A 20408-nucleotide genomic window follows, 5' to 3' on the forward strand; every position below is an offset into this window, starting at 1 on the left:
AGATATACACAATTACATATCAAAAAGAGAATATTTTAATATCACTCACCAATTTGACTGGAGATTAATGTGTATCATACTCAGAAAACCTCACTCTAAATCTATGAAAATAATGCTGGCCAGAATTATACACAAATCTAGAGAGCTTATCTGAGGTTCCTGGAGCTGTCTTGTCCAGTCGCCTGATATCTCAAGTTATGCACATCCAACAATTTCGCCTCCTATTTGAGAGGTGTCAACAATTTTAACCTCTAGAGCACGAAAAATTCCTTCCCATCACACCAACGTTGTACACAATTCAAAACCAAGATGGCGAGTGTCTTCTTTTTTTCGATAACACTTCTTTTAAAAATACAATATAGGGCATATATTTACCTATAAATTACCGTATTTCCGGAAAATATATACAGTCTTTTCCACATAACCTTCAGACTACATAACGAGACAGCTATTAACAACTTTATAGCAGCTATGAATAACATCAGTTGGCAAAATGAGCTTGAAACATACAGATATGAATGAATATATAAATAATTTTCTAAAAAAAAAGCCCAAAGCCTCTATAACAAACTGCCCCCCCCTCAAAAAAAAAAACTAAACATATCACAGCAAAGAGACTGAATAATCCCTGGCTAACACCAAGCATTCTCAAATCCATTAACACAAAGCACAAATATGAAAAACAGTATAGAACGAGTCAAATAACTAGAGAACAGTCTAAACGTTACTCGTCAGCACTTACCAGCCTGATAAGAAGATCTAAAAAATTGTATTATGAAAATAGATTACATAACATCAAAGGTGATATGAAAAAAACCTGGAAAACTCTATCTGAAATTCTTGGAACTAAAAAGTTATCCAAAAACAAAACAATCAAGCTTACAAAATCAGATGAACCCCTACTCACTCCAACTGAAACAGCAAACAGACTCAATGTTTTCTTCACCACAGGGAAAAATCTAGCAAAAAAAATACCAAGCACAAACACCCGTCCATCAGACTACCTTATAGGCACCTTCCCAAATACGCTATTCCTAGCTCCAACCAACCCAATAGAAGTCTCTCTCATCATAAACACCCTTAAAAACAAGGCAGGAGACATAACTTGCCTGCTTTTATGTACAAAAAAGCTTCTCAAGTATTGTCACCAATTATTGCAACGTTCTTTAACAAATCCAATGAATGTCTGCCCGAAATGCCTAGCCATGCTAGGTGTCCTAGTGGCCCCCTCTGTAATTAGTATTTTACTACATGTAAACCACACAGTAACCAAATTCTGTAAACTCAGCATTGTAATCCTTATAGAGAATAAACTTTGAATTTGAATTTTAATTTGAAATTTGAATGAATCATCTACTTTCCCAACAATCCTCAAAATAGCGAGGGTCACTGATCCGCAAAGGAGGTGACCAAGCTGACTTGAATAACTATAGACCAATATCTAACTTACCACTGCTCTCTAAAATCTTTGAAAAATTAATTCATAGACGGATCTATTCCTACCTCGTCTCACACAACATATTAAACCCTTGTCAGTTTGGATTCAAGAATAATAAAAGCATAAATGATGCTATTATACACATGATAAAACTAATATATACCGCACTTGAAAAGAAACAAGTTATTACTCAGAACCATTTAACAGCATTTAATGAAGCAGTAATCAGTGTAATATATTAAAATTTCAGAGAAGAACACTGTAAAATCTGGTATATTAGAACAAGTCAGAAATAATAAAAAAAAGTTATTTCCACCGGAAACATCAGTTACAATAAACTCAAATATAAAGCTTACTCTCCAAAAACCTCGTTAATGCTAAAATAAATTATTCTATATAATATGAAATATATTATTAGTCTCATTGGGTTGAATAATAAAGATAAATTCGAGAATTATGATGGTGGAAATAATGGTGTGCCCGGAGCTAGAAGGACACATAATTTGAACCAGAGAGAAGAGAGGCATAATATATTACATATTTGGAAGAGGAGGAAGAGTAAGAAGAGGAGGAAGAGGAGGAAGAGGAAGAAGAAGACCTCGTCTTACATCCTGATAGTGGTGAGACGCATTTTAAATTATATTACTAATAGTAATTAATATATTTTGAATCATCTGGCAAGTGCCTTGATGTCAGGGCTGTTGATCCAAGGAATTGGAGCTGCCCTACCCTTGGATCAAACTTGATTACCTCCCCATCCCTAGGCGCTGTCTGGACCGTACGGGTTTAGAGCCTGAATATAATTATGCTTATAATTGTATAATCAATTCAGTCATTGTAGAAATTTGAGAGGATCTTGATCCAAGGAAGAGAACTTATCCTCCCCTTCCTTGGATTGAACCTGAATTTGTCCCAGGCGCTGTAAAACCCCTACGGGTACAGTGCTTCCCGGTATTTTAAATGAAATACGTAGAAATTTTGAGTTTATCAAAAAAAGATTATTTTACCTGAGTAAACTTTAATTAAATTTAAAATTCATGTTCAATACACAAGTTTCAGATATTTTACAGATATTTTTGCAGCTATTTGGTCATATTTACTTTTTTAAATCAAGGAAATATAACCCAGTAAATTCATAGTAAATTTCCCTTGAGGTTCTAGGTTAAGTAACCAGTTACTTCCATATTTTGCAAAATACTTCAGTTTACTTGATACACCGATATAAATGTAAATTAATATATCTATCCATAAAAAAAGCCATACCACAAGCGGGGATAGAACCCGTGATCAGAGAGTCAAAACTCCAGACTGTTGCGGTAACCACGGGTTCTATCCCCGCCTGTGGTATGGTTTGTTTGCAATTGTGTCATTACGACTTTGTGAGTCATATCTATCCATGGTCAGGAATGGTATACGTACTATGGCATGTATTAAAAGAATCCCAATGGAAATAAATTGCTGACTTTTTTTTGGGTTATTCTAGTTCTCTATACATATGCTGCTATGTGTGATTTACATAACTATTTGCATATCCCTGAATAAACTTGCGTGCCCAAGCCGGCAAGCGGAAAAAAATTAACACAGCATGTACACCTCAAATACTGGAAACGTTTGAAGTTCCTGCACCTGTATTCCCTGGAACGCAGGTGGGAGAGATACATGATTATATACACCTGGAAAACCCTAGAGGATCTAGTACCAAACTTGCACACGAAAATCACTCCCTACGAAAGCAAAAGACTCGGCAGACGATGCAACATCCCCCCAATGAAAAGCAGGGGTGTCATTAGCACGTTAAGAGACAACACAGTAAGTGTCAGGGGCCCAAGACTGTTCAACTGCCTCCCAGCATACATGAGGGGAATTACCAATATACCCCTGGCTGTCTTCAAGCAGGCACCTTACGAGCACCTAAAGTTGGTACCTGACCAGCCGGGCTGTGGTTCGTACGTTGGATTGCGTGCAGCCAGCAGTAACAGCCTGGTTGATCAGGCTCTGATCCACCATGAGGCCTGGTCACAGACTGGGCCGCGGGGACTTTGACCCCCGGAACTCTCTCCAGGTAAACGAGATTAAAAAAAAAAAAACTTGCTTATACACTGAGTCATCCTCTGTATACTAAGGGATTTTTTGCAGCACTGTATAACCCTGGTGGGTTTAGCACTTGGTTTTGATAACAATAATAAGGGCCTTTCTGCACGAGCACCTAAATATCGCCCGTCCCTGTACAGTAAGTATTATAAGTAAGAGGGCCAACTGCAACTAGTGTTACATTTTTGTGGCAATGTTTCGCTCTCCAGGAGCTTTGTCAAGCTGTCAACGGCTTGACAAAGCTCCTGGAGAGTGAAATGTTGCCACAATAAAAATGTCACATTAGTTGCATGTGTCCTTTTACTTAACCTATTGTCGGTAATTCAACCAATATTAACACAGTAAGTAAATAAGTTTATTCAGGTATACACAAATACAGTTACATAGATTATCATACATAGCAGCATATGTGTAGAGAACCTAAGATAACCCAAAAAAGTCAGTGACTTATTTCCACTGGGGTCCTTTGAAATGTATCATTGTGAAATACAGAATCTTTAATTTTACATGTAACATTCTCTTATCACATTCTGCAAAAATAGTTTCACTCATATTGTCATCTTTCTTACTTTTATTTTTAATTAGCAGAGTAACCTTAATATAGTATAATCTAAGTGTCATGATTTTTTTCTGCTTCATATACATTTGTTTAATATTCATGTAATCTGTTTTATTGTAAAAAGCGTTGTTGTCTTATAAACATCTATGTAAAATTCCGTAGCCCTTCTGACCGTAAGTTAGGTTAAAGGTTTTTAGTTAAAAGGACTCAGATGCAACTAATGTTGACATTTTATTGTGGATCTATAAAGCAATTACAGTCTGAAATGTTCTGCGTAACTAAATGACTCCATTTGAAAGATGTTACGTCGCCCAATTTTGAACAAATTATGCATCATGCGGAAGTAAATTGATTGATTGAAGGAAATTACAGAAGAAAATGCTTAGACCAAAGTGGGAACTGTTACTGAGTGGAGCCAATCTAATTAAACATGATCCAACTGATCTTAATTTCCCCATTACCTGACTTATCTACTCCAGTCCGCTCGTTCCCACCTCTACTATTTCCTCCAACAGTGTGACAGGATAGAAGTGTTTCTCACAGTGTTGCATCAAAGGGTTTTGTCTGGTGGGGTAGGCTTAAGCCGGGATTTCAAGTGGGGGGGGCTTGAGCATAAGATACTGAGAAAATCAAAGAAATTGTCTTAAAAACAAATGATTTTATGTATATATACAGCATATGTGAAATTTCTGAAGTTATCATTCTTTTGTGGTCACTGGTCAATATAATACAGTGAAAATTAGCCATTGAATTGAAAAATAAAAGTATTTGCTTCTGTCGAATATGGTGCTTTAGTTCCCTTAGACTATTTCCCCTTCTTTCCCATGACTGCACCCCTGTTCCCTCACTTTGTGGGCTCACTCTATGGTAATTTACTCTCATGTAATGTCAGATTTTTATCAGTAAATCCACATGCAATCCCTGCAGTTCAGAAGCTGCACTGAGGATTCTTATTACTACCTATATTGTACATATATGAAATTAAGCGTTGATTGCCTGATTGAGCTGAGTACAACTGCCAAGGCCTTAGCACACCTACAGCATTAAGTGAAAAACACCTCTATAAACTTGTAGTTTGATGTTCCTTTTAGTTGTCCAGTTCCCTGGTACTGTATGACCTTTATGGGATTAGTTCTTCCCCATGACTATATATTGATCCATAGGCAACTATTCTACTCTAAGCGTGAAGTATCGTGGGATGTTTAATAGCCCTTTAAATATTGTATTGGCAGTTAGTCTATCACTGATTTCTATACTCATTTCTTCAGTGTGTTGCACACATCAAATTGATTATGGGAAGTGAAGTAAAAACAAAGTGCAACCTTCCAAATTTCAAACAGTTTTAAATTTAGCATTTAAACTAATTCAGACAAGTGCACCAGTTCCTTTTTTTTATGTATACGTATATATATATATATAAAAGCAGATATAAGATAGTAAAACTGCAAAATAAAGGAAGAGTTGAGTACTAAGTTCAATTGGTCAGATTTAACTAAGGCATTACAGTAGTTACTATTTCATGTTATTTATATTCCTAGTTTGGAGTTTCATGTATTTCACAGCAGTTATAAAATTGTGTGTTTTACACATAAAGCCTTAGTTTTAATCTAGACCAGGATAACCCAACTCTACCTTTTTTTCTTTTCAGCCTTAAAGCCATCTGACATCAGCAGCTTGAAAGTTCCAATGATACAGTCTGGTATTTCATCTTGCATATAAAATCAGGGATGGAGGAAGCATGTCACTCATCAAGTGATGGGCAAACACTGCCAGATTCCACTAGCTGTTTTAAGCCTGGAAAATACAAGATTGTACTGGTTGGTGATGGTGGAACAGGAAAATCTAGCTTTGTTGCTCGACTACAAAATGAGGATTTTCGGAAAGAATACATCGCTACATTAGGAGTAGAGAAGCACGAAATCGCAGTTAACACCTCCCATGGCCCAAGTACGGTAGTCATATGGGACACAGCTGGCCAAGAAAAGTTAGGTCCTTTAAGAGATGCATATTATTCTGGTGCTGATGCAGCTGTCATTTTCTTTGATGTAACTTCCAAAATAACATACAAAAATGTACCAAATTGGCATAAAGATATTCTTAGAGTGCGACCAGATATTCCCGTTGTCCTTTGTGCTAACAAAATTGACGTTAAGGAAAGGAAAGTAAAAGGCAAAAGCATCACATACCCTTCTAAACATAAAATTGGCTACTTTGAAATAAGTGTCTTGAAGAGGATTTGTTTGAAGAAGCCTCTAGAGTATCTGATGCAGCAGTTGACAAAAGAACCAGAGCTCTCTATCACTAATTCAATTGATGCTGACATATTTGGTGGTGTAACAGGTATATGTCTGGATAATTAGATACTGCAATTTCTAGAGATTCCCACACTTATTTTTGTTATGTGATGTTGGACTGTATAGTGTACTGGTAATTCAGCAAAAGTAATTTGCTTCATTGGAAAATTTGTGTTATATGGACTTATTTTGAAGTGCAGCAGACCCTTGATTTAATGGACCACAGTTTAACACACTTGAGAAATACTGGACAGAATTTGCTGGATTAATTGATTCTGAAACAAAGTCCATTGGTTGCAGAAATGAACTCTGTTAAGATTTTAGTAAAAAAATATCTGTCCAACCACATTTGCCATTATGTGCTCCCCGTCTTTTCTGTTAATCTGTTAAATCGAAGGTTTATTATAAAACATTTTTTGGGAATAAAGCAATAATAATTTATAAAAGACAGACTACTGTAATAGTCATATAGTATACTGTAAATAAAAATTTTGCTTGTATTTTTTCAATAATTATCATTCAGTTTTGCTCTCTCCTCCCTCCTCTCTTCATAATGTTTTTATTAAGTGACCTTTCAAATTTCTTTACACAGATTATAATTTACTCGTTTTCACTATTGCCCATCTCAGTCGTGACGCAATCCCTCAATGCCTTATTTTATTGTACACTGAGATTTAGCAAAAAGTAATTTTTATTATTTTTAATTAGTGTTTCTGTAATACAGTATATTTTATTAAAATTGCTATTTAACTGCGGTAGTTGAATATGTTGGTTTTAAGCTTCAGCCCTTGGGTCTGTCTTAATTTTGTTGGCTTCCTTAACCCCTCAAGGGATGTAGGTGCCTTCATGCCAGTAAGGGGGCTGTTGGTCCAAGGAATTGGTCCTATTCTCCCTGTCCTTGGATTGAATATGATTGCCTTCAATATCCTTAGGTGCTGTATGACCCTTATAGATTTAATGCTCCCCTATGAACATATAACAGTGACCTGACAAGGATGGCATATAATTTATTCAAAGCAAAATCTCGTAAAGTAAACTCAACATAAGATGTAAAACATAAGGATGTGTTCCAAGACTTTGCCAATTCTACATTTCTTGATTTGTGTTTACCAAAAATATGAAAGCCTACCACACATACATAGTAAAAGATTCATTTGCCTCCCAGAGAGAAAAAAGAAAATCCCCAAAAATTCATAATTCTCTTTCCTTCTATCCTCCTTTCTCCAACCACCCAATCTGTGATAACCTGGGTTGATGTGCACATGTTATGAACCTGTGAATACATATTCCCCTTCTCTTTCCTTCTCTTCTCCACTCCTAGCCCTTGCCTGGTGTTGGCACAGCTCAGTTTCCTCTGTCTTGGTGCTCACTTCCTTTTGAATTTGCAGAAGAATCTTGAATTGAAACCCAGTCATAGGATTTTCAAAATATGCATACTGTATTTCCCATACCTAAATCTGTTTTCTCATATTTCTTATTTGTAAATGTACATTTAAACCAGTTCAAATTATATTTAAAGAGAGATGGTTAAAAAAATCAAGTGGTGTTGGAACTGGAAGACTGCATCAGAACAAATTTAGTTCACATACAGTGAATTAATGACAGAAGTGGTTCACTGTATAAAGGTGAATACACACAAAATGAGACAACATAGAGCGAGAGAAACCTGTGCCGTATTGTGTATGTTATTACATCTATTTTTCTCAATTCTATTATAGTGAGTTCCAGTCCCCTTATAACATTTTTCTTCTATTTCATTATGAATCATGTTGCAAACATTGTGGGCAATGTATTAAAGAATTGGAAGAACTTTTGTTAGGTCAGTTGTGTGATAGTTAACCATGGTCCTGTAATATATCATGTCATGTATTAGTGTGTATAGAATAATAATACATGTGTACATTATTAATCTGTTTGATTTCTAAATATTAAATTATTGAATCCAAGGCAAATGTTTCCTTAGATTCCAAAATTTACTGCTCTTTAGAGAAAGAAACTTAAAATTTTGAAAGATGTTATACAGGGAACTAGTTTCTTAAGACAGTAAATACTTAAAAAAAGCACAGTGCACACAAATAAACCTTTATTGATTGTTGGATACTGAAATAACAATTGACACACTAATGTCAATATCCTTTTACTTACAAACTTGTCTGAATCCTTAGCATTAACCATGAATCTCCCTCGTGGGAGGTTATTTAATGCTAGTGAGGGGTTCCTGATTGAAGTGGAACTGATCTCCCCTTTCTTGGATTGAACCTGATTGCTTCCCATTCCCCCAGGTGCTGTATGACCCTTGTGGGTTTAGTGCTCCCCCATGATGGATACGATGGATGGCTGTAATTGATGACAGTCCCCATGAATATAATATCTTATTGCTGGATACCTTACAGTAAGATGTGGGAAGTAGTAATATGGTTTAATTTTGTGTAGGTTTATACTTGCACACTTATTTACTATACAGTAAGTATATTTACTGCACATTTGTTGTATTACTGTACTGGTATTGTATACCAGTATAAGAAAATGCATTCTCCATGGCACTTTGTATACAAATTGGGCATAACTTGAAAATGTGTGAAAGTGTTGCTACCTTACGTATATTGGAGCGTATTATGTTTATCCAAAATTCCAGGTCAGTGGTTTATTCTAAAGTGAACTACAGTGTTCGGTCTTGCTTTGGTAGGTTGTCGTTCACCGCTGTTCAAGATATGGACCTCAAACACAGGGAGGTAAGGATCACTAGGTGTCAGAAAATAAATGAAAAAAGTTACAGCCAATGTTTAAATTATCAGAAACTTAAATAGTACAGTGGACCCCCGGTTAACGATATTTTTTCATTCCAGAAGTATGTTCAGGTGCCAGTACTGACCGAATTTGTTCCCATAAGGGATATTGTGAAGTAGATTAGTCCATTTCAGACCCCCAAACATACACGTACAAACGCACTTACTTAAATACACTTACATAATTGGTCGCGTTGTGAGGTGATCGTTAAGCGGGGGTCCACTGTAATTGCTTTACTACTTGAAAACATAAAATATATAATATTTAAAGCTTTGGCTACTCTACTAATTAATGGATAATTTAGGTGGATAATTTATGTATTCCTTTACGATGATCATAAATTGTAAGCTCTTGTAAATTGTAAGTACTGTACGTATTATACATTGTGGTCTTGTTCCTCTGGTAGCATATTCACCTGTTGCACAATGCTTTTGTCACTTACATATTTGAAATATTTATTCTCCTGATGTAATTCCCCTCAAGGAAGGTTCCTTGATGTTGGTGAGGGGCTCTTGATTTAGGGAATTGGATCTGTGCTCCAGTTCCCTGAATTAAGCCTGAATGCCTTCCACATCCCCCCCCCCCAGGCGCTGTATAATCCTCCGGGTTTAGTGCTTCCCCCTTGATAATAATAATAATAATAATAATCCTGATGTAATTATGAATGTTTTGGTCAAAAAGTAAGTGATTTGCTTTTAAATAAACAATATTGTTTTGCACTAGGGCAATTTGTACTGTACACTGTGTTGACTTGCATGGTGAGTGTTTCCCAGCGACATACAATCTCCCTTCTCTCTCTCCCCTTTGTCTCTCATTGTTTCTTGTTTCTCTCATCTCATCTCATCTCTCATTACTTGTTGTCTCATTTCTCTTCTCTTTCTTCTCCTTCTCTCAGAGTATGCTAATCACTAAAAATGATGTACAATATTCAAACACGTTTTAGTAAAATAATTCTGTGTTTTTAATAAGAATGAGATTCATTACTAAAATTTAAAACTATGTATAGGATTGCCTGGCCATCACATCCCCCCTCACATTTTTTTCATCACCTTCCTACTTATCTCTTCACTGTTTCCCCAATCTCTCATCCCCTTGTCCCTATCTCTACCCTTCCCATATTTCTTCTCCCTTATTTTTTTCCTCAACCTTTCTCCCTCTTTTTCCCTCTGTCTTCTCTTCACCCTTTATAATTTCTCTCTTTTCCCCCACTCTTTTCCCAACTCTGTCTTCCCCTTCTCTATGGTTACAAATGATGATCAACACTGAAAAATATATGGAATCAGGACACTGAGATGCTTTGTCCACCAATAAATATCTTAATACTGCACAAGTTTTATGTGCTCACTCTCCCCCCTCCCCATGACTCCTCCTCCTCTCTCAACTCACTTTCTCACACACACACACACTCAGTTTCTTGTCCTCCTTCCTCTCTCCCCTCCTATTACTACTCGCCCTTTTCCCTAGGTCAGCCAGAATGAGATTGATATATTTAAATAATCAGTGAACATTTATATGTAATTCTGTTATGGCAGGTGGCACAGTGGCTGCAAGAGGTGTATGGAAAAGAGCAAGTTCCTCCATACGAGAAAACTGAATGTACCATTAACATTCTTTATCAACTGATGACGGCGAGTAAATGCTCGGAAAAAAATGCCAAGGTTCTTGCATCGGATTATGCTCTCAAAGCATCAGAATATAGCGCTGAAGGTAATCTTGATTAAGCTTACTAGAATACATTGTTCTAATTTAATGGTTAAACAAGAATTAAATAGACTAAGAAAATGACTAGGTTCAGTATCATATCTGATGGTGGTATTGAAATATGAGGTGCTATCAAATAGTTCCTGTACTTGAACTTTTGCGCACTTCCTGAGTAAAGTATGGTGGCAGCATAGATCACGTTGCGCAGTACTATCCTTTGTGAAGTAACGTGTTGAGTTTGTCCGTTGATGTTAGACATTTTTTGTCATTATTGTGATTTTTTTTGTGTGTAACATTTTGAAATAGTATAATTGGTTTTAACATTTAGAGTCTGTTATATTTTGCTTTTGAAAGAAATATTATCACTGCATGAGGCTATTGTCACTTCAGAAATTCAGTAGACTTTGGAGGTGATAAGATGAAGTGATCTACATTTCACTGCATTTATTACCACCAAACTGAAAATGCAGTTACAGGAGTGTAGTTTAGCATGTATGTATATGCATTGTGAGAGGTCTGTTAAAATATTTCTTTTTGATTTTGTGACTTAATGTCTTTAGAGTGCAGCTTCTTTACTTTGAAACAAATTTAAACTTAAGCCAAAATTTCTCAAGGTCGAGAAACATAGCAAAAGTTAACTCTTCTCTAAATTGCTAAGGCATTATTTCAGTAACTGTGGGGCAAGTCATAATTTTTCATCAAATTTACCGACCAGTTTCCTCAAATCCAAGATTTCCATTGAGTTGTGCTATGTTACTATTTCCTATTTATTCTTAAATGAATTAATAAAATACAGTAATATTCATACTTCAGCTTTTTTCTAAAGATTGTGTCATTTGCATACCCTAGCATTTTTTTTCCATGACACATTGCTGTTTATGGCTGTGTTAGTGACACCATGCTTGCCTTTGGTCGTCTTAAGGAAACGTAGCCTATGTTATTCAGTGAGCAACCTACGTATTTTTTTCATTTGGGGCATTCTGTTTTTTCCCAACTCCCTTTTGTTGATTCTTCCTGATTTAATGAATTGTGGAAATTTAATATTTGTTATTCTTGAATAGTAATGTTAGGGTAAGTTAGGTTAGGCTGACTTACATTAACCTCTGTTTAGTCATAAATTTTTTATTTTTAACACATCGGCCATCTCCCACCAAGGCAGGGTGGCCCGAAAAAGAAAAACTTTCACCATTATTCACTCCATCACTGTCTTGCCAGAGGTGTGCATTCACTACAGTTATAAAACTGCAACATTAACACCCCTCCTTCAGAGTGCAGGCACTGTACTTCCCATCTCCAGGACTCGAGTCCTGCCAACCGGTTTCCCTGAATCCCTTCATAAATGTTACCTTGCACTCCAACAGCACGTCTAAGTCCTAAAAACCATTTGCCTCCATTTGTTCCTATCTAACATGTTCACTCATGCTTGCTGGAAGTCGAAGTCCCTCTCACACAAAACCTCCTTTTACCCCCTCCCTCCAACCTTTCCTAGGCTGACCCCTACCCCACCTTTCCTCCACTACAGATTTATTCACTCAGTCATTCTATTTCATTCCATCCTCTACATGTCTGTACCACCTCAACAACTCCTCAACAGTAATCAACAGTAACAAAATAAAAAAAAACATGAATGGCTTCTGGTATCCTTCTGGTATCCTTCTGGTATCCTTATGCAGGATGGGTTGCTATGAAAATTTCCAGGCTATGCTCACAGTTGAGCATCTTTTAATAGAATACCTTGCTCATCGAGGCACAACAATTTGTATTTCCAGTCTCGCCTTCAATCAGTGCCTTACCTGTGGCAGGTTTTGGGTGTTCTATCTTCACCATGGTCCTGAGACCAGGTTTCCTTATTGACTGCTTAGTCAACCAGGCTGTCTGAATCCCACTCTAAAATTTATTTATTTATTAACACTTCGGCCATTTCCCACCAAGAGAGGGTGGCCTGAAAAAGAAAAACTTTCACCATTATTCACTCCATCACTGTTTTGCCAGAGGCATGCCTACACTACAGTTATAAATCTGCAACATTAACACCCCCTCCTTCAGAGTACTGTACTTCCCATCTCCAGGACTCAAGTCCGACCTGCCGGTTTCCCTGAATCCCTTCATAAATGTTACCTTGCTTACACTCCAACAGCATGTCAAGTCCTAAAAACCTAAAAACCATTTGTCTCCATTCGCTCCTGTCTAGCATGCTCAAGCACGCTTGCTGGAAATCCAAGCCCCTCACACACAAAAACCTCCTGTAACCCCCCTCCTCCCTCCAACCTTTCCTAGGCTGACCCCTACCACGCCTTCCCTCAACTACAGATTTGTGTACTCTCAAAGTCATTCTATTTTGTTCCATCCTCTCTACATGTCCAAACCATCTCAATAACCCCACTAAAATACCCAGCATTAACACAGATCTTGTCTAACCTATTCACAATTGATTTATTGCACAGGCTGGGAATTCCTTATTTATACTTTATAGTCCTCAGCCTCAGTATTACAGTACTATACATTTTTTACTTCTGATGTCATGCCTCCCCATTCCACTTTTTTACCATGCCTACAATGCTGAGTTATCTATGACTATGATAAATCTAATGCATAAATCCAAGTACAATATCTACTTGTATTGGTCTGTTTGTAGTTACAGGAGCAAAGCTATGCTCATGGTGTCCTATCTAGAGTGCTTAGTTTTTTCATATAATTTTTTAATGTTTATATTTGTTTGTACAGGCTACATTCTGAGTTCCATTTCAGTAGAATACTAAAATAGGATCTGTTCACGAAGAAAAAGTTTTTTCTTTTAGTAATGCTAATCTTTCTCCATTAACCAATGTGGCCTTATGTTCTCCTTGATGGTAATAAGAAATCTTATCTGTTTATTTACATTCTTTTATGAACTTTAGTGTGATTGTGTCCTTGTTTCTTCGTATCAGTCATTAAGAACAGTTTCAGTATTTTCAGCCTTAGTAACCTGTAATTGTTTTTTGCTCTGGGAGACATTTTGTCATAGGTCTTGGGCATTTTATATCTTATCTATTTTTTATATGCAAGGACACCATACTATCATGGCATGTTTCAGTGTTGGTCCAGCGTATGTTGTAAAGAATTGGTTTACATTGTTTTTTGCAATCCATGTATCTGAAGGCTATTTTGAAGTATCCAGTGTAGTGTTTCCTTTGGCTACTATGTATACTGTGTATGTACTTTGTTCAATGAAGAATGTTAAATGTGTTTCTTTGGGTCACCCTGCTGTGGCGGGAAATTGCCGATATGATGGAAAAATGTTTGTCTCCAGAAGTTTCACTTACTGTTTCATGTCTGTTATGTCAATTACAGGCAGGCAGCTGAGAGAATGGTTGGAACATGTGAAAATCAAGGAGAATATATTATCCCCAGAAGGTCAGAAAGGACTAAAGGCTCTGTATAGTACAACTCAGGTAAGCCTGTTAAAGTACAGTAAAATACCATATTAGATTAATCTGGCAAAAATAGTGGTAATCATATTTTTGGGTATGTTTGTTATGATACATATTACATAATAGAATTAATTTACAGGTTCTTGATGTCCAGATCCCCACAAGTACTAATATTATCCTAGCTATGAACCAGCTGGAAATGGACTACATGCAGGTAAGGATGCATGTAGATTGGAGCTGTAGTCATTTTTATATATCTCAAATTTATTATTTAATAGATTATTCTTATGCACTTATATTTCTCTCATGGTATAATAACAGAAAGATGCGCACCATTATTTAGAACATTTTTATGATTGGTACTTATAAACTATGTTTCATATTGCCCTACATAGTTGAGATTTTCTTGACATACAAAATAAAGCTGAAACATGTATTTTCCATCTTAGACAAATTATATTAGTAAGTGGAGCATAATATTGGCTTAATTCATTTCAGATCGCTCTAATTAAAACTTTCTAAACTTATGGGTTTCAGTGAACCTTCCCCTCCTCCCAACCCATAATACCTATAGCTCGCACAGATAGGGTATTTTTAACCCTTTGACCATTGCTCATGTAGATATACGCCATCGAGGCCAGTACTGTTTATGTAGGTCTATGCATAAATTCTAGCTTTTAAATTTGGCACAAGAGGCTGAGAGGTCTAGGTATGAGAAAATGGGTCTGCATGGTTAGTGTGTGCAGTATGCAAAAAAAAATCTGGGGCACTTCAGTGCATTATGGGAATGTCATGCTAGTCCACCATTGTTCACCATGGCACACCAATGTGACACTCTTGCTTGCAAACTCTCAAATTATCTGTTATTTGACAGTGACAGTTCCAACACTTACAATAGAGAATCTGAAAAGAGTTTTATGGCTTTGAGGCAAAAGTAACCAAAAGTGATGGTGCTAAAGACCCTGACGGCCCCCTGCCATCTGCCTTGGTGCATCCACAACTCGTCTACACTCAAAGCGAAAGCTAATATTCTGCTTCCTTACTTGTAATGAGCAACAAATAGTTGTTTTGGCTAATTAGTGCCCGGTAAACTCAGGACATCGGTGATCACATTCACCTTCCCAGATGCCAATGTTTTCATTTGCTGGATGCCCTCCACTGTGTTTGCATATGATTCTTTCATAGTTGGCCTTAATTTGTCTGGCCTAACTACATCATGACTGTGGTCAGGACTATAGTTTACAGTGTTTTAATTTTACTTAAATACAGGATGGTTCAAGGTTCACCTTACTCTCACTTGTAATTATTGCAGTAGAGAATAGTTTCTGAACTGAGGTAGAATTCTCAGTTCTTAGGCCATCCTGGATCTTAATCCTAGACTTACTCGACTGGGCGTGACATATAACCACTCGACTTATGATCGTGTGTGTGGCAGCAGGGCTGCCAGATGCACGGTCAAATGCAGCAGTATACTAATGTGATCCTTTATTGACGTTTCGCCCACACAAGTAGAGGTAGTAGTAGTAGTTATACATATGGTGGAAAAGTCAGCTGGTACATGAGAAAGAAAGGTTACAAAAGCTATGGCTTGGGTAGCATAAAAAATAGGTTGGGCAAATGTATATAGATGGATGGATTTGAGAAGGCATGCCCAGTTTGAGCCAACAGGCCTGCTGCAGTGTTGCTCCTTTCTTATGTTCTTATGTAATAGAGAAGGGACACTGAAACATGCCTTCCCAAATCCATCCATATACACTTGCCTAACCTATTTTTTATGCTACCCAAGCCATAGCTTTTGTAACCTTCATTTCTCATTTTTTTTTTTTTTCCCCAACAAGTCGGCCGTCTCCCACCGAGGCAGGGTGACCCAGTGAGAAAGAAAATCCCCAAAAAGAAAATACTTTCATCATCATTCAACACTTTCACCTCACTCACACATAATCACTATTTTTGTACCAGCTGCAAATGTTCTATGGCTTGGGTAGCATAACAAATAGGTTGGGCAAATGTTTATGGATGGATGGATTTGAGATGGCATGCCCAGTTTGAGCCAACAGGCCTGCTGCAGTGTTCTTCCTTTCTTATGTTCTTATGTTTATTTTCTTATGTAATAGAGAAGGGACACTGAAACATGCTTTACAAGATTAAGATTTAATTTTTGAAGTATCCTTATCAGCAATTTTCTAAGGTTCGACTTGTGTCCATTTTGACTTACGACCAGTTGGTCGGAACCAAGCTTGGTCGTAAGTCAGACAGTACCAGTATTTTCATCCTCAGTCTAAACATATGACAGGAGGTAACAGGGCTCAGTTCAGGGTCCATTATATCTTAAAATTTAAGATAAACCAAAAGATTGTGAGGTCCCAGACCCTGGTCCTCATTGTTTACTAATGTTGGTGTACCTTTGAAAGTCTTGCCTTGATTCTGTTCTTCAGCAAATAAACCTGAAGATTACCCCTTGACTCTATTCTTCAGCAAATAAGCCTGAAGATTACCCGTTGGGCACAGTTCACTTGATATGCTTATAATGAGACGATTCCTGTCCTATCAAACCTGATGATGCTGTCTGGAAGTAGAGAGAATACTGCAGCATGGTAAAGTACAGCACAGGCAGTTCTGTTTATTATTTTGTAATCCTTTGAAGGAGTGCCTTTGTATTAATGGAGTGGAGGGCTACTGACCCTTTCCTTGGGTCAAATCTGATTTCCCTCCCATTCTCCAGTTGCTTAAATATTCTTATGGGTTTAGTGCTTCTTTTATATAAAAAATTTATAATAACTTTTATTTTCAGAGAAGGTATAAAAATGTTACGAAACTAAATTAGCTGTTTATTTCTTATATGGAAAAGTTCATTATTCAAAAATTAAACTAGTAGCAAAACTAATAATAAAATTGTAAATTGTGCGCGAGTGTGTTAGATAGGAGTGAGCGGAGGCAAATGATTTTTATGACTTGATGACTTGAAGTGCTGTTGGAGTGTGAGCATGGGTAACATTTATGAAGGAATTCAGGGAAACTGGTTAGCCAGACTTGAGTCTTAGAGGTGGGTAGTGTAGGCATGTCTCTGGCAAGACAGTGATGGAGTGAGTGATGATTAAAGTGTTCTTTTTTGGGTCATCCTGCCTTGGTGGGAAATGGCCAGTGTGTTAATAAAAAAACAAATTGAATATTGTGTATAAATTTCATACACAGTATGTAGTACTGCATATCGAAAACATACTAAATGTATAAAAATATTTTGCATGACAATAGTAAGACTGATAAACATTTTGATGTTAATAAAAGGCACTTGAACATAGAAAGCTTATAATGTAACACAGTACATACTGTACTTCATACTCATTCCAGGTGATGAATGAGCGTGAACATGAGAAGAGGCAAACTGCTTGCTTGTTAGAGACGAATCGAGACTTCTCTCGCAAACTCAAGGAAATTCAAGGGTATGTTGTTTTAGTTGTTAAAATTTCCCTATCCACCGTATCACATTCCTTTTATATGCTTCAAAATAAACATTGGTCTACCCTACCTAAAACCACCTTGTTCATCTGCAATCTTGCTTACTGTCTTATCCTTAATTCTTGGAACTATATGTGCTCTCTGCCAATCACTAGGTACCTTCAACCCTTTCCTGCATTTATTGAACAAATGCACCAACCACTCCAAAACTATATCCCCACCTGCTTTTAACATTTCTGTCATGGTCCCATCGATCCTAACTGCTTTTTACCCCTTCATTTTTTTGCAGTGCCTCATGCACCTTCTCCATACTTGAACATTAAAATGGTATAAAATACCGACAGATTGTTAGGTAAGACACATATGCAACAGTTAGGTATCTTTATTTCAAAACGTTTCGTCTACACAGTAGGCTTCTTCAGTCGAGTACAGAAAAGTTGATAGAAGCAGAAGAGACTTGAAGACGATGTAATCAGTCCATCACCCTTAAAGTTTTGAGGTGGTCAGTCCCTCAGTCTGGAGAAGAGCATTGTTCCAAAGTTTGAAACAATATGGAGTTGAAGTGACAGGATGGAGCCATATATAGCGAGGAGGTGAGAGTAGGTCACTAGTATGTTGGGAGGTCAGGTCCCTCTCAAATCCAGCCACTAGTAGAGGTAGTCGAAGTTGATTTCAGGTACCAAGATACCCTTGTGTTGCAGTGTCTGACAGATTGAACATTAAAATGGTAAAAATACCGACAGATTGTTAGGGACACATATGCAACAGTTAGGTATCTTTATTTCGAAACGTTTCGTCCTAGGTTTCTTCAGTCGAGTACAGAAAAGTTGATAGAAGCAGAAGAGACTTGAAGACGATGTAATCAGTCCATCACCCTTAAAGTTTTGAGGTGGTCAGTCCCTCAGTCTGGAGAAGAGCATTTGAAACAATATGGAGTTGAAGTGACAGGATGGAGCCTTATATAGCGCCAGGAGGTTTCAGGTCTGTACCAAGATACTTTTCTGTACTCGACTGAAGAAGCCTATTGTATAGATGAAACGTTTCGAAATAAAGATACCTAACTGTTGCATATGTGTCTTCTCCATACTTGCATGTGGCTCTTCCTCACTCCTAAAATATGTTATGCCTCCCTGACCAATGCATGAAATCACTGACTTCCTCTCTTCATCAACATTTAACAGCTCTCAAAAAATTCCTGCCATCTCAATACCTCCACCTCCCCATCTATTATCTCCCCTCTTCTGTTTTTACCTGTTAAATCCATTTGTTCCCTAGGCTTGCTCAACTTGTTAATTTTTCCAAAATGTTTTCATATTCTCAGTAAAATTAGTTGACAGAACCTCACTATTTCTCTCATTTACTCTCCTTTTCATTCCCTCACCACTCTCTTTTACTCTCCATAGACAATGAATCTTCTTTCGACAAACCGGCCGTATTCAACCGAGGCAGGGTGGAACAAAAAGAAAAACAAAAGTTTCTCTTTTTAAATTTAGCAATTTGTACAGGAGAAGGGGTTACTAGCCCCTTGCTCCCGGCATTTTAGTCGCCTCTTATGACATGCATGGCATACGAAGCAAGAATTTTATTCCACTTCCCCTTGGAGAATAGACAATAATTTTTTTTTTTTTTAACAAGTCGGCCGTCTCCCACCGAGGCAGGGTGACCCAAAAGAGAAAGAAAATCCCGAAAAAGAAAAAACTTTCATCATCATTCAACACTTTCACCTCACTCACACATAATCACTGTTTTTGCAGAGGTGCCCAGAATACAACATTTTAGAAGTAGATACGTATAAAAACACACAACATATCTCTCCAAACTGCCAGTATCCCAAACCCCTCCCTTAGAGTGCAGGCATTGTACTTCCCATTTCCAGGACTCAAGTCCGGTTATATAAAATAACCGGTTTCCCTGAATCTCTTCACTAAATATTACCCTGCTTACACTCCAACAGATCGTCAGGTCCCAAATACCATTTGTCTCCATTCACTCCTATCTAACACGCTCACGCACGCTTGCTGGAAGTCTAAACCCCTCGCCCACAACACCTCCTTTACCCCCTCCCTCCAACCTTTTCGAGGACGACCCCTACCCCACCTTCCTTCCCCTACAGATTTATACGCTCTCCATGTCATTCTACTTTGATCCATTCTCTCTAAATGACCAAACCACCTCAACAAACCCTCTGACTAATACTTTTATTAACTCCGCACCTTCTCCTAATTTCCACATTCCGAATTTTCTGCATAATATTTACACCACACATTGCCCTTAGACAGGACATCTCCACTGCCTCCTTGCTGCTGCATTTACCACCCAAGCTTCACACCCATATAAGAGTGTTGGTACTACTATACTTTCATACATTCCCTTCTTTGCCTCCATAGATAACATTTTTTGTCTCCATATATATACCTCAATGCACCACTCACCTTTTTTCCTTCATCAATTCTATGATTAACCTCATCCTTCATAAATCCATAAATGTATATGATAAATTCTGAATATATGGTAAGCAAAAATATTCATTCCTAAGTATGTAGTGATGCATTTTCAGTTTTTATCATCATTGGACATTTCGGGAATATTTTACCTCCATGGCATTAAAATTTATGGTGTACGAGTTGTGTGTTTTTGCTTTGAAATATAATTTATATAGGCTCTGATTATAG

At 37.3% G+C, this 20408-nt stretch overlaps 1 protein-coding gene across 6 annotated transcripts in view; it reads left to right on the plus strand.

Annotated features, from left to right (window-relative positions):
- Window positions 1-1956: 1956 nt before the first annotated feature.
- LOC128694458 (HAUS augmin-like complex subunit 1) overlaps window positions 1957-20408 on the plus strand; it is a 28583-nt gene continuing 10131 nt past the window's right edge. The window contains exons 1-7 of one of the 6 annotated variants that reach the window (XM_070097894.1): window positions 1957-2058; window positions 8665-8774; window positions 9018-9114; window positions 10702-10876; window positions 14201-14301; window positions 14420-14494; window positions 17629-17720. In XM_070097894.1, the coding sequence (XP_069953995.1) occupies window positions 8716-8774; window positions 9018-9114; window positions 10702-10876; window positions 14201-14301; window positions 14420-14494; window positions 17629-17720 (599 nt within the window). In that variant the 5' untranslated portion in view covers window positions 1957-2058; window positions 8665-8715. Of the gene's footprint in view, window positions 2059-8664; window positions 8846-9017; window positions 9115-10701; window positions 10877-14200; window positions 14302-14419; window positions 14495-17628; window positions 17721-20408 lie in introns of those variants that run through there. The other 5 variants (XM_070097895.1, XM_070097896.1, XM_070097897.1 and 2 more) reach the window with 5 other exon arrangements.

The sequence above is a fragment of the Cherax quadricarinatus genome, chromosome 60 (genome assembly GCF_038502225.1).
Source record: "Cherax quadricarinatus isolate ZL_2023a chromosome 60, ASM3850222v1, whole genome shotgun sequence".
Taxonomy (NCBI): Eukaryota; Metazoa; Arthropoda; class Malacostraca; order Decapoda; family Parastacidae; genus Cherax; species Cherax quadricarinatus.